The sequence below is a fragment of the Narcine bancroftii genome, chromosome 1, assembly GCF_036971445.1.
Source record: "Narcine bancroftii isolate sNarBan1 chromosome 1, sNarBan1.hap1, whole genome shotgun sequence".
NCBI lineage: Eukaryota > Metazoa > Chordata > Chondrichthyes > Torpediniformes > Narcinidae > Narcine > Narcine bancroftii.
In genome coordinates, this window is record NC_091469.1 from 69,157,210 (window position 1) to 69,172,075 (window position 14,866).

Genomic DNA, 14,866 nt, shown 5'->3' on the forward strand with positions numbered 1-14,866 from the left:
TTAATGATGTTCCAAACTGTTGATTTTGGTAATCCTAAGGTTTGGGCGACAACTCTTACTGTTTTCGGCCTCATAATGGCTTCTTTGACTTTCACTGGGGCAACTCTGGTCCTCATGTTGAAAAATTGCAACTACAGACTGCAAAGATGATTAAAAGCTTTGAAGAAAGCCTAGCTCTTTTATACCTGCACATGCAATCAAACATACCAGAGTACTGTACTCACAAATAACTGTGAAGCCAAATGTTGAAAACATGATGGTGCCCTGAAATGAGTGGACTATGTATAAAGAGTGCTGTTATTTCTACATAGTCAAACCAAAATGTATACAAATAACCTTGAATAAAATCTGGAATGTGCATTTTAATTACATTTGAATTGTTCGATTACAAATTTGTGGAGCATAGGAGAAAATAAAGAAAAAAAGTGTGTTGTCCAAAATATGCACACAGGATTGATCCTAAGGCAATCAATTTGTGCAGAAATGCAGGGTGAGGTGACAGAACCAGCCACCAGACGCAATGTGGCAAGGAATAATAGGGCTGTGAGTACAAATGGCTTCTAAAGAAACACGCGCTTCAAAGGAATGTCTTGTAGTGATTGGATACTGGGGGAAAAGTGATATCACAAGTAACTGATCATGCACTTGCTTGCTTTAAGAGGCAATTACTGAACCTCATTCCGTGAGTGGAATTTTACTTCATCTCCAAAGTGTGTATGAAAAAGCCTTGCTCCATTCAATTGAGTGTACGGACCAAGATGAACAGGCATTTTTTCGTCCAGTAGTTAAAGTATTTATAAATATGCTTATGTTTGACCTGAAACATAAGCGAGGCTGATCCTTTTCTACAGAACATTCAGGGTAGTTTGCAATATATTTACATGTTGCGGATACATGGCAGATTCAATGCATTGCTTGATTTTACTTTTTAATACAACCTGTAACTTTTATATAAATGAGACTAATGTTTGGGTGGGGGATCCATCCCTACAGGTGAAACAGGCAATTTCTTTTGACCAGGCAGTAAAGTTCGGCACATTGTAAAAGAGAGCAATAGCTACAAACACCGAGTTTGAAACTGATGACCTAAGAGGTAGGTATTCAGTGGAAAAATACCCCAAAGGTTTACAGTCCAAATGAAAAATAAAACATCTGTGACTTGTGTATGACCCAAATGACTGGTGAACGGTGGGACAAATAGCATAAAAATAAGACAGAAAGGGCAGAAGTTAGATTAATATCATATCAACAGAACACTAGCTATTGCTCTGTGTAGAGCCTGTGTTACACGAGTGTGTGTGCATTCAGTAATTTAAGTATTTATTTTCTGGGTGGGAGATGGAAGGCTGACTTGTGTGGCTTCAAATGGATGACTGTGTACAGTGGAGATCAGTCTGTCCAATTTAGCACTAATCCACACAGCCTACAGGAGAGGTGGAAAATACTGTACCATGACGAAAAGAACTCAGTTCTTATACGGAACAACTTGTCCAATAAATCAGACTGCTTGTACCACATGGAATGATAGATGATTTGGTCAAAATCAACATACCTTTGCAAGTACCATTTCCTCATTGTCTGGAATACATTGTTAGCTGCATAGAAAGGTAAGGGGTGGGGGGCGGGTAGTTAAGAGATATGGACTTAAGCAGGAGATCACAACACAAAGACAAAACATACAGGATCCAAGATCAGAATGATTGATGGTTCCTAAGAAAGAACATGATTGTCAATGTCAATTTATGGATCAGAATTGTTTCCCATATTTTGGTCTCAGTAGAAGTTGTGTTGGTGCTATGCCTGAGAATTTATGACTGATGCAGGTGCCACCAATGAGATAAAATTTATACAACAAAATCAAGAATAGTGAAAGACTAAAGGTCTTACAAAACACAACAATAGTTGTGACATCATTTAAACACCGACATACCCCAGTCACCTATCCTACCACTGGAATTGAGGAGGGTTCTTTGGGGTACTTAATAACGATATCTATTTGTCGATGTGGTAGTGAGGACATGACTCGAGGAGAGATTATAACAATAATTATTTACTACTATCTAAAGGTAACTAGAAGCTCTGTACATAGTGGCTGTACCACGAATGGACAGCGCTGAACTTCAGCCTGTCAATCTGGAGCTTGCGCATGCACAGACCTCTACAGTGGCTGCTACATCCCCTTTCTTTAGTAACCCCCAATGTAACATAGTTCACAAATTAATATTACACAATGAACACAACCAATGTATTTACACTTGGGGTTCGGTTTACAGATGTGCCCGGAGTATGTCCTGTAATAGCCCTCTGTGGAGATAGAGGCCTGTGGTACCTCAACCTGAGAATGTGCACTGTCCGTTATCTCAGGTGTGGCTACCGAGGGCAAACCACCGACTTTAGGCTCAAGTCCTGTGTCTGGTACACAGTCTCGTCAGGATCGCGTTGAACAGGGACTGACTCCCTTAAAATAAGGATGTTTCGTTGATTTCTCCTGTACACCTTCCCTTTCAATCGGACCAGGTACGACCACGGCTCCTGGCAGCTTTCATCTACCATGCCAGTTATGGCCCTGTGGAGTTTGTATCCTGACGACTTGTTCTTCTGTCAAAGGTTTGAGCAGTCAACTCGCCTGGTCGTAGCACTCCTTCTGCGACAGTTTTTTCCTCAACAGCTGGGCCCTGATCACTTGTGGTTTACTCATTTGGGGTTCCAGAAACTTCCTTGCTACAGGTAAGGTTGTGTGTGTCTCAACAACAGTCTCTGTGCCGGAGACCCAAGTGTGGCATCTCGAGGGATGTTCCTTAGGTTAAGTAGATTGAGGAATACGTCCATTTTCTCCCTGTAGAACTTTTCCATGAGCTGTTTCACACTTCCCAGCCAACCCATTAGACTGTGGATATTCTGGGCTGCTGGTGATGTGAGTGAAGCCCCACTCTCCTGTGAAGTCCTTAAATTTTTGTCTCATAAACAGTCTGTCATTATCCGATAACAGGGTGTGTGGTTCTCTATGCACTGAGAGGTGCCTTTTCAACTTGGCGAATTTGTGGAAGTAGCATCACATAACAGGCCTATTTCGTACCACCCCAAATACGAATCAACCAACACAAGGTATTGCTGACATCGCCACTCGAAAATGTCATTTTCCCCAGTTGACAGAGGTAAGTCTGAAACTGGATGAAGCTGTCTGTCATGGTTCTTTCTGCTGGTGTGGCTTAGTGCTGTTGCACACCGAGAAAGCTTGCACTTCTTGGTCGATGTTCTCGGTCATCCCAGGCCAAAAAACTGTCCCTCACCCTCTGTTTTGTTGCCTCTGCACCCGGATGCCCTCTGCGCAGGATGTTAACATATATTTTCTGCAGCGAGTTGGGAATCACAGCTCTCTGGCCTTTCATTACGATCCCTTCTCGATGAGCAGCTCATCATGGAATGGGAAGTAGGGGTGCACCACTAGTGGCAGACAGCGCTGCTTGTTTGGCCAACCACTCTTGATGAAAGTGCCGAGGGTCTTTAAAGTAGCGACCTCTGACGTGTGTTTCCTTAGCTCCTCCAGGCGAGACGAGGATATGTGAGTGACTGTCATTACATCGAAATTGTCTTCCTCCTCAACCTGATGGGCAGTGGAGTCTCTGGGAACACATAACAGCCTGTCGACTGGATGCATCTCTTTTCTGCACTTGTATACCAGGGTGATATTGGATTTCTGAAGCCTGAGCATCATCCTCTGTAACCTCGCTGGAGCTGAGTGTATGGGCTTCTTCAATATTGTCACCAGGAGTTGGTGATCAATCTCTATGTTTACTGGCTTACTATAGATGTAGTTGTCAATCTTGGAACAGGCAAAAACCACTGCCAACAATTCTTTTTCGATTGTGCGTACTTGGTCTCTGTATTGGTGAGTGGCCTCGAAGCTTAGGCCACTGGTTTTCCAACTTGCAAGCCGTTGGACTGAGCCCATACTGCGAGGTATCACAAGTCAGCATTACTGGCTTTCGGATATCATAATACGACAAAACTGGTGGGTATGACATGTTCTTCTTTAAAATGTCCACTCCATATCCTTATGTGTAAGCTTTAAAGTGTCCGCTCCATATCCTTATGCGTAAGCTGTCTCAATGGAGTCATGAGTTCACTCGAGTTTGGGATGAATTTGCCCAGATGATTAACCATACTGGGAAACCTCTGTAGGGCTGCAATGCCCCCTGGTACCAGCATCTAGCTGATTGCCTTAGTTTTTGAGGGATCTGCTTTCAGGCCTTCGCTGGTAAAAACGTGGCCAACGTTCAGCCGGAACCTACACTTGAGGGGGGGGGTCGAACCTCAGGTTCACCTTTCTGGCATCATTGAGCACTTTCTTTAAATTGGCATCGCGTTCCTCGACATTCCTGCTGTCCACGAGTATGTCATTGACTAAGATGGCACCGGGGTACCCAGTAAAAATCTTTTCCATGGATCTCTGGAACATTTCACAGGCCGAATTAATTCCAAATGGCATCCACAGAAATCTGTACTGACCGAAACAAGTGCTGAATGCGGTCAGTAATGATGATATATAGTCGAGCGTGATCTGCCAAAAGGAGTTCTTGGCATCAAGGACTGAGGATACAGTTGCCCCAGCCATTTGTGCAACACCCTTGTCGAAGGTCCGCATCGGATGGTGCAGTTTCTTCAGGGCTGTGTTGAGGTCCTGCGTGTTAACACACATCCGGATTTCTTGCCTGTCCTTGTTGGCGGCTACCATGGAGGACACCCATTTGTTTGACTCTGAAACCAGAGTAATTACACCCAACTCCTGCATTCTGTCCAGCTCAGCCTTGACTTTGTCCTTCAAGGCCACAGGTATGCGATGCACTGGACGAACCACAAATCTTACTTCCAGGTTGAGCCTCATGGAATACATTACTGGCAGACTCCCAAGCTTGTCTGAGAAGAAATCACGATATTCCGAGAAAATTTTCTGCGACAAATAGTCTTTGGAGGGGCAAACTTGGTGAATGTCTTTACTTAACGAGATGAGTCCCATGCCCATATGTGCACTTAGGCCAGGCAGAGGCAGAACATCCTCGTGGACAACGAAGAACATCTGTAAATGTTACTGTCCTTGTAGGTAGCACCGCAGCTTCACCATGCCATTGGTTTTGATCTTGCTGCCCCCGTTTGCCACTGGACTTGTGGACTTGATGTATGGCTTGATCTGTTCCCCATTTCTTAGTTGACTGATACTCTTTCTTCTCCAACATGACATTGCACTTGGCTCCTGTGTTGACCTTCATTTCTGCTGCCTTGCCATTGATCTTTATGGTTATGAAAGCTTCATTATTTCCCCGTGTCCATGTCTTCATTAAGTCCACTGCCATTGGCAATATCAGCCCATTGACGAAATATGTTTCTTCCATATTGCTTTTATCCTGTTCAGGCTCTAGTTGGTCAATCGTCTTCTAGGTCTGGTCGAGTATTGATCTGCTGTCTGGATCTGCAGTTTCTTTTTAAATGGTTCCACCTTCTGCAGGCTTGACACTGCTAGCCAAAAGCTGGACACATTTCCTTTCTCGCTACATGGTCACCTCCGCAGTTGTTGCACTTTGTAATGGACGATGATGTTGTATGGTCTGGCCGGCTCTTCCTCCTGGTCTCCAGCCATTGTTTCTTTGCAGATCCCACCTGGACTGCATCATTGCTTGTGATAGGCTGCTGTGGAGAGGCCAACTTCTTATTATTCTCCTCAGTCACTTCATAAATCAGACAGGTAGAGATGGGAGTGTTAAGTCACTATCAGGCAGAAGCACCTTCCTCATGCTGTCATTATAAATGCCGCAGACCAGCCTGTCTCTGATTAGTTCCTCACAGAGCCTTCCAAAGTTGCAGGTCTTTGCTCTTATCTTTAAATCGCTGACGACTGAATTGATCGATTCGCCAGGCTTTTGATATTTTGTATTAAATTTGTGCCTTTCCTTCGTGATATTCGTCTGTGGATTGCACATTTCTCTAAATTTCTTTTTCAAGCACTCAGGGTCCTCTCTTGATTCTGCCAGACTGAGAATCAGCTCCCCTTTACACATTTCACTTGCATAAACAAATTATCTCTCTCTCTCTATGGCTTCCGGACCTACCAAATTTAATAAATTGTACACAGGCTTGACACTACGCACCGCCACGATAAATATGTCATACACTTGTTCGAAAATATGCCACTTCTCGAGATTGAGTGGGTCGGGCCGTCTGAACCCATCTGCCATCACAACTGCTGCACGTGGTGCTGGTTCTTCACCTGCAAGTCGACCAGGAAGCCTCAAGCTCGGGACGCTCGCCATCCCACTTCTGACACCATGTTTGTCGAGTGGTAGTAATGACATGACTCGAGAGGAGAAGTTATAATAATAACTATTTACTACTATCAATACTATCTACAGATAAGTGAGAGCTCTGCACATGGTGGCCATACCGCACCTGGACTGCGCTGAACTTCAGCCCGCCAATCTGGAGCTCGCACATGTGCAGACCGCCACTGCAAGTACGGTGCCTGCAATGCAATTGCAGCAGGTGCCAATCGACTGGTCTACAATATTCTTATTTAGCCAAGGGCTAAAAGTGGAACATGTAATCTGTGAGGTAGCCTTCAAGGTTCATTGGTCATGATGTAAAAGCATGTAGAAAGACAAAGTACATTTCTGCCACACAAATGTTTGACAAGTTGTATGGCTGACATAAATGCCTCATACATACAGTTATCTGTTTGACCTGTGAGTGAATCTTTTGACCTACAACAAAATTTAAAATTAAACACATTTAAAATGGCAACATGAACCTCTTTCCTAGTCTTAATTATACAGGCAGTTTACATATAACAAATGGGTTGAGCACGTGTCAATTTGGTTTGCAGTGATAGGAAGTCATTTTAGGCATTTTTCAAACTGTGAAACAATCATAAAGCTGGCCTTGATATAACTATAACCAGGACACACTTACTTCTCCCAAACTGTGCAGCTGCTGGGCCATCTCTCTCAGATCTTCTTCACTCACTAAAGGATTAATTTGGTCCTGAACATCAAATACAAATTGCTGCCATGACATAAATTGGTTTGGCCCATTTTGCTTCCTCCAAGAAGGTAGTGTAGAGATGATTTTCTCACAAAGGAACGTCATAGGGGGGCAATCCTGAAAAAGGATTCAAGACAGTGTTATGTCAGTGTTTGCTTGGACATACAGTACACTGTAAGCCAATTTTGAAAACTATTTTGTAGTTGTGCACATACTTTGACCTCTATCCAATCAATTCAAACAGGTTATATGAAGCATACTTTAAAAAAAAAACAAATTTCCCTCTTCTGGAGATGTTAACTTGCATACTCTATCTCATCAGCATTCTTTACACAGATGTGGAGATGCATTTCCTTATCTACAAGAATCTAGGTAGCAAATTATACTGATGGATTTCATTCATTAGTGTTCAGTCTGCGATTCACAGCTGCCTTGCACTTTCTTAGATGAATTAGTGAGGCATTTGGGAACTGGAAACTGCCTTGATTTTATTTCTTATCCCTTCCTTAATTCACTCTTAACCCCCTGATTTTTATAGCTTGGAATCATACAAAATGCAACATTCATTCAAATTTATTAAGAACTGATTTAAAGTACTTAATAAATTTGGATTAGGATCAATATTTACAAATTGGATTAAAGCTTTAAATAATGGATCAAAAGCTAAAATTGTAACAAATGTCCACACATTATCATTTAACTATATCTAGCAGGCAAGGATGTCCATTGTCTCCAGCTTTATTTATTTTAGCAATAAAACCATTAGCAGAATTGATTCAGTCTGATTCTGATTTTAAAGGTTTTAGAGTTGGTAGAGAGGAATATAACATTAATTTGTTTGCAGATTATGTAATTATCTATTTGACGAAACCAGAAAGTTCATTGCGTAAATTACTGTATTTACTGTTAAAAGAATGTGGAATAGTATCTGGGACAAAAGTGAGATTTTGGCCCTCACTCGAGGTATTTATACTCAGTGTAAAAGAGATTCCCAATTTAAATGGCTGATGAATGGAATAAAATATTTAGGGATACAAATAAGATTGTGGCAGCCGCCACAGCAGCGATCGAGCAGGAACTCTGGGTGGCAAGCACAACTAAAGGCCAACAGCCCGCGCAGTGGCACTGACCCCAACAAGTGAACCAGTGAATGAACAGCAAGGGCTTAAAGGACAGTGACCCCAAAATAGTGTAGGCCTTGCTGTGCAGCCAGCAGACAGGGACAGCGCACAGGGAAGAAGGGCATTTTATGCAGGAAAGTACCCATGTGCAGGAAACCCGCTTTTGTTATGCATATATTGTGACATCAGCCAAGGGGGCCACGGCCAGAACATTGCAAGTATAAAAGTAGGGCCTGAGTCCTAATAAAACTCAGAGCACATATACACACCCCCTAAGAAAATTGATGAAAATTTTTAAAAATGGATGGAATTACCAATAACATTATTGGGAAGAGTTAATTGCATAAAAATGAATATATTTCCAAGAGTGCAGTATCTTTTTCCACACATTGCCTATATCTCTTCTGCAAAGAAATTTTCAGGAATTAAATTAACATGTAAGAAAATTTCTTATTAAGGGCAAGATGTCGAGAGTTTTGTTGGTAAAATTAACATGGAAATATGAATTAGGCGGTCTGAAACTTCCAAATTAAAAAAAATTATTATAAAGTCACACAAATTAGATTTCTCTCTTTTTTTTTGAAGATGGAGAGAAACCAGCATGGATTAAGATAGAGATGGATAAGATAGGAGAGAATAAACCAGAAGATTTTATATATAAATGGGAACCAAGATTAATATCTGGAGACGGAATACATCACTGTTGAAGCATCTGATTTAACAACACCGGGGAACAGTACTGGTGGGGATGGGTAAGCCCAGCAAAATTCCACCTGCATTGAATTCGCCCATCGTTATTGAATGAAGATCTACCGGGACCAATGCCTGAAAAGGGCGCACAAAATCAGTGAACCGGTGCGGACTCGAAAGGCCAACATGGTCTGTTTCCGCTCCGTAAATGGTTATATGGAATAAAGTAAATAACAAAAATGGGAATGAGAAATTTTGGATTAATTAAAATGCCTTTGATTCAAAATAGACACATAATTTACTATGAATAACCGACTTTTTAAATATTTAGTCTCTAAAGGAATTAGAAATATAGCAGATTGTTATGAAGGAGGAAATTTAATGTCATTTGATCAATTAAAAAACAATTATGGGATACAAAATAACATAATATTTTGTTATCATCAAATAAAAACATATTTACAAGATATATATACCAAGATACCATAGAACGCTACAGCACAGAAAACATGGAACTCTACATCTCCAGTCTGTGCTGATCACTGTTAAGCTAGTCCCAATAATCTGCTCCCACTCCATAAACCTCCAGACCTATCCCATCCATGTATCTATCCAATTTATTCTTAAAACTCAAGATCGATTCTACACCACCACATCAGATGGCAGCTCATTCCACATTCCCACCACTCTCTGAGTGGAGAAATTCCCCCAAATGTTCCTCCTAAACCTTTCCCCTTTCACCCTAAAGTCATGTCATCTTGTATTTATCTCTCCTAATCTCCGTGGAAAGAGTGTACTCGCATTTACTCTGTCTATACCCTTCATAATAGATCTATTGCAAATCAAAGCTTCCATTAAGAAATTTACATTTGTTATGTATATATTATTGCAAAAGAGAACTTTGAAGCAAGGAATCCATAGATCAAGACAGAGAGGGGAAATGGGATTTAAATACAAGCATTGTGGAGAAAAATTAGTAGCGATTTATGTTATGGTAGTATGACAAATACAATAAATAGATATAGATTGGCTCAGTATCACTTTTTACATCAATTATATCTTACTCCACAAATATTAAATAGATTAAAATCAGATATATCAGACAAATGTTTTAGGTGTAGTCAGGAGATAGGTACTTTTTTGCATTCTATGTGGTCATGTTAAAAATGTGGCTATTTTGGATTTATTTGTAGAACACATTATGGGAGTTAAATTTCCACAAGATCCAATGCTTTTTTTTTAAAAAAAATGGGTATTATTTTAGTGATAAGACCAAAATTGAAATTGAATTTTTTCCAAAGGAATTTGTGAAAATTGTGTTAGCAGTGGCAAGAAAAGGTTTAGCAGTGATGTGGAAATCAGATTCCCATTTAGGAATGGAAAAATGGCACGTGGAAATATATAGTTTAATACCTCTTGAGAAGACTATGTATAACTTAAGGAATAAATGTGATACTTTTTTTGAAAATTTGGTGCCCATACTTACATACAGTAGCTATTAATTTATAAAGATTTTTCCCTGAACCTCATGAAACCTTGCTAACTCCTTGGGATAAATAAATGAATGATACTGAGAAGGCAAAGTTGTGTGAATGAAGGTGATATTTTGGTAACCAGGCTTGTTTTTCTTTTCTTTGACTATACTCTTTCTATCTTTTTCTTTCTTTTAGTTTTGCTTTTTCTATTTTTTGGGGATTATTATTTGGGGGAGGGGGTTGGTGGGGTAATAATATGTAACATGTATAATTGATTTGGAATATATGACTATTATTTTCTGTATTTGTATGTATGGAAATTTTAAAAATAAAATGGATTTGTCAATTCTTTATTACAATGTTTCACAATAGGAAAAGGTTACTTCTTGAGGTCAAATGGTTGGGAAGCTGCTGTGTATGAATTTCATTTGTCTATTAAAATGATAGAAACCCAGTGTGATCACTGTCAAGATTAATATCATTATTTTCTTTTAATCAATATTGTTTTCTGTGAATTTTTAAATCCAAAATGATCCCAAGAGAGTGGCAGCTTGTTGTTAAGCCTGCAGAGTACGCACATGACAATAAAAAAAAGAGCTCTATAAAACATAGATATACTGTTTAATTCAAAGGCAGTTTCAAGATAAATGTCAAAATTCTTTAAGTTTTCATTGCTATATGCAAAGTCTGAAAATTTTTGTGCAGCCACAACAAAAATAAATGACCCTTCATCAAAAAACTAGGTCTTTTGTGGATCCACTGCCAGAAAGTGGCTTAGTCATGCCAACGAAGAGAGCGTGAAAATGCCTTCAAAATCTGTGACTCTGAAGGGACTCACTTTTGCTTCTCTTTCTCTCTTACTGTCAGGAGTGCTGGGTGACACTAATGGTGACTCTTCATCTGCTTTATGGCTGGCAGAATTTTGTGTAATATTATATGTCCCGTATTATTACTGACAATAAAACTTGAAATCTTGAAAACATGCAGTCGGAGAAATTGAATTGGGAGTCAGTTATCAAATTGGAGAATTTCAGAAGCAGACATCATATTGTAACAGAAAATGTTTTGGTTTGGATGACCTGCAAAGATCAAACAGCTTCACAGGAAAACAGAAGTCTTAGCAACAGAAGTTTTCAAAAATTGCTGATCTTTCTGGATGAACTAGTTGCAGCTGACTATTTTATTGCATAACATTTTAGTAGAATCATGACACATTGTAGAGCTCGTTGAAAGAATCAAAGACTTGTTGATCCAAACCAAGGCTTTTATTAGCAAAAGACAGGAGCTCTTCACAGGTGGCCGACCAGTCCGGAATGATCCGACCTGGCTAGGGACACAACCCTTTAAGGCCCAGACAATAGGTGTGGCTTAGCTCTCAGCCAATCGCTGTAAGCACAGTCTAGATACAGTAACTATATACACTATGTACATTGGTGATAGAGCTGTACTATTACACACATATACTTCCCTTCAGTGTTCATGGATAATGAGCTGGAGGGCACAGAGGCATTTGAAAAGCCCCCTTGCCAGGTAACTCCACACTAACACTGCACCAACAAATTCAATGCCTGACAGTATAAAAATCAGGTGTGGATCAAACATCCAATACTATAAGCAGTGTTATGAGCCTAGAGGACCCCAAACCCCAGCAGCAATAGATATTCACCAAGACAAATGGTTACTTAAACAAACGTTGCTTTTAATTTATCTTTGAGCATGAAAACAAGATCACACTTTAACTTATCACCATTAACTCAACCAACCCAACCTAAACCCCTTCCAATTCCAAGCACATGTGGATGTAATGTGTGTGCAAGATCAGAAAAGTTCTTTGGTTCACAGTCCATCTCACTTCTCATTCCTCCAAGTTCACCGGTTGCAGGCAATTCTTATACTGTGCACAGAATTGAACATTTATGAAGTTCATCAGGCTTTGGTGCTTGAAGGGTAAATGGTTACCACTCAGGAAGGTTCTTGTCAGTTTTCAGAGAGAGATTTGTGGTTCCTGGACACAAACTGATCCCTTTTAATCAGCCACTCCAGTGCCTTGCTGAAGAAACTTGTCCCATCAGGATTTTCCAGATGATAACCTCTTTCTTTCAGGTCACCACAGAGTTCATTTTTGTTTCCCTTATTTCAAGTGAAACATTAGGCAGCCAGGCTTCTCCTCCTGCATGAACCACAAGGGCTTTGACCAGGCTGAACTAAGCACTCACAACCCGTCTTCCAAATGGGGTTTTCCACAAGCTCTCCAGCTTGTCCTGTTCCAGTCCCAGCTGCTGCTGCTGACTGTAGCACTGCAGAACTGATCTCTCTCTCTTAGAGAAAAAGCTGTTCAACTCTCTCTGCTTGCAAAAAGCACATGACCCTCTTAGAACAGCAAGCTGCACTCCAGACAGCTGGTGGCTCTGAGCTTTTCCTCCGATCTCTTTCATCTGTTGCTTTTCAAAACAATAATCCATTAGTGAAGTCCCTTGGGCACTCCCCAAAGCTTTTGCAAAGGCCCTCAGAGCCACCCTGTCTGGCTTGAGCAGACTTCCAGTATTTTAAATGTGAAGTGTTTGCATGTGACCTACACTAAAAAATATGCCCCTTTTAATTGCCCAAAAACTTGATCTATATACAATACAAACACAACATAATCTGTCACAGCAGTTTTGTGGTATAATCAGGTAGCCAATATGAACCTCCATAGCCACTTTCAGATGGCTACAATACCCGACTGTAAAACCACCTATTGTACTCCTATGCAGCTGTCGGGTGGGCACTTGAAAGTGGAGAACCCAGCCAGGACGTTTACCTATCTAACCCTTCTTCCATGGGTATAATATCCTGCTCCGAGAATCCCCCGTTGCACCTGAAAGCAGCATCAGGCAAAGCTGCTAGCAGCTTTCAGGTATTTAGCAGGGGGAAGGCTGATGACAGTCAGCTGGTGACCCAACTCCCCGCTGCCTGACAGTCCCCCGGTGCGGGACTATGGGACTGGGGTGGCCATTGCGGGACTACGGGGCTGGGGCGGCTGGCAGGAGACTGCAGGGCTAGGGCAGCTGGCGGAGGACTGCAGGGCTAGGGCAGCTGGTGGAGGACTGCAGGGCCGTGTCGGCCGCCCCAGCCCTGCAGTACCCTGCCAGCCGCAGCCCTGCGCCGGGGGGCTGTCAGGCAGTGAGGAGGCGAGCTGTCAGACAGCTGCCCCTGCCCGGACTCAGGAGTCGGCGTTTGCTCTGCGGCCCCTCTCCCAGTTTCAGACCTTTCAGCTGGCAGAACACCGCCTTCAGCACTGCCACCTGAACGTCCCTTCGCAGACATGCGCAGCCGCACCGGAGCCGCATTCTCCAGGCAATTCCACCTGAAAGTGGGGGGAAAGAGGGTAGAGACCGCACCAGGTGACACCTAAATGACTGTCTATAAAATTTTTGTGCAGTGTTTCAGCAGAATTTTTTTTAACAAAAATATCCCTGTAGTTAGTTATAGATTAGTTTAGTTTATTTATTTATATAGGATATTTAAAACAACTCACATTGACCAAAGTGCTGTACAGATCAAAAAGACATCACAACTAGGCAACTATTTGAAGTACAGAATAAAACAAATATGAGAGGTTAGATCACAAGGTAACAATCAGGTGTAAAGAGGAGGACTCAAAACGCTAGTGAATGAAAACACTAGTTATAACAAATTACTTTTTGTAAAGCCAGTTTACATGTATCAATACACCTACAGGGCTAAAACTCCAGGCTTATTTACTTTTTGAACCTTCTAATGTGCTGTCATTATTACCCAGTTACAATCACACTTTGAATCATGTAGTTTTGTCTGCATGCGCTACAAGTTGTTTTCGTTGTACTGGTGTTTTTATAGTTGCTGCTTTTGTCAAATTTTCTGGTGTTTTAGCTACAATATTGTGGTAATTAGTATTTGTGAACCTGTATCAAAGTGCATCCCCACACTTTATCTATCTAATCCAATCATCCTTGAAATTATAGAAACAAGATTTCAACTCTTTGAGCCTAAAATGACAGAGCACAGGTAAAAATATTTGAGGCACGGAGAGTTAACCCTGAAAAGTATGAAGTGTTTCATTTCAGTGAGTCTAATTTGAAGGCAGAATGAAATCTTAATGGGACGACCCTGATCAATATAATGAACAGAGATCTGAGGCTCAGGGTCCATAGGACACTCAAAGTTGTTGCACAGGTTGATAGTGTTGTTAAGAAGGTGATGGAAGATGTGGGGTGACCTTTATAAGATGATGAGAAGCATTTTTCTCAGTGCTGAAACAGCTAATATAAGGGGGCATTGTTTTAAGGTGCTTGGAATCAAGTCAGTGGGGATGTAAGAGGCAGGTTTTCCACACAGTGTAGTGGGTGAAAGGAATGTGCTTCCAGCAAACGTGGTGGAAGCAGGTACAATGAGATTATGAGATAGGAAGTGGAACTGAGAAAAATGGATGGTTTTGCAGTAGGGAAATTCTAGGCAGTTGTACAAGAAGGTTATTAGGTCAGCACCATACTGTGAGCTGAAGTGCCTGTACTGTAGATTTCAATGTTC

The 14,866-nt window shown here is 41.2% G+C and overlaps 1 protein-coding gene across 6 annotated transcripts in view; it reads right to left on the reverse strand.

The window, feature by feature from the left end:
- Positions 1-14,866, reverse strand: part of dapk1 (death-associated protein kinase 1) — a 262,641-nt gene that overhangs the window by 15,745 nt on the left and 232,030 nt on the right. For all 6 annotated transcript variants that reach the window (XM_069929540.1, XM_069929535.1, XM_069929546.1 and 3 more), the window contains one exon: positions 6,961-7,149. In XM_069929540.1, the coding sequence (XP_069785641.1) occupies positions 6,961-7,149 (189 nt within the window). The remainder of the gene's footprint in view (positions 1-6,960; positions 7,150-14,866) is intronic.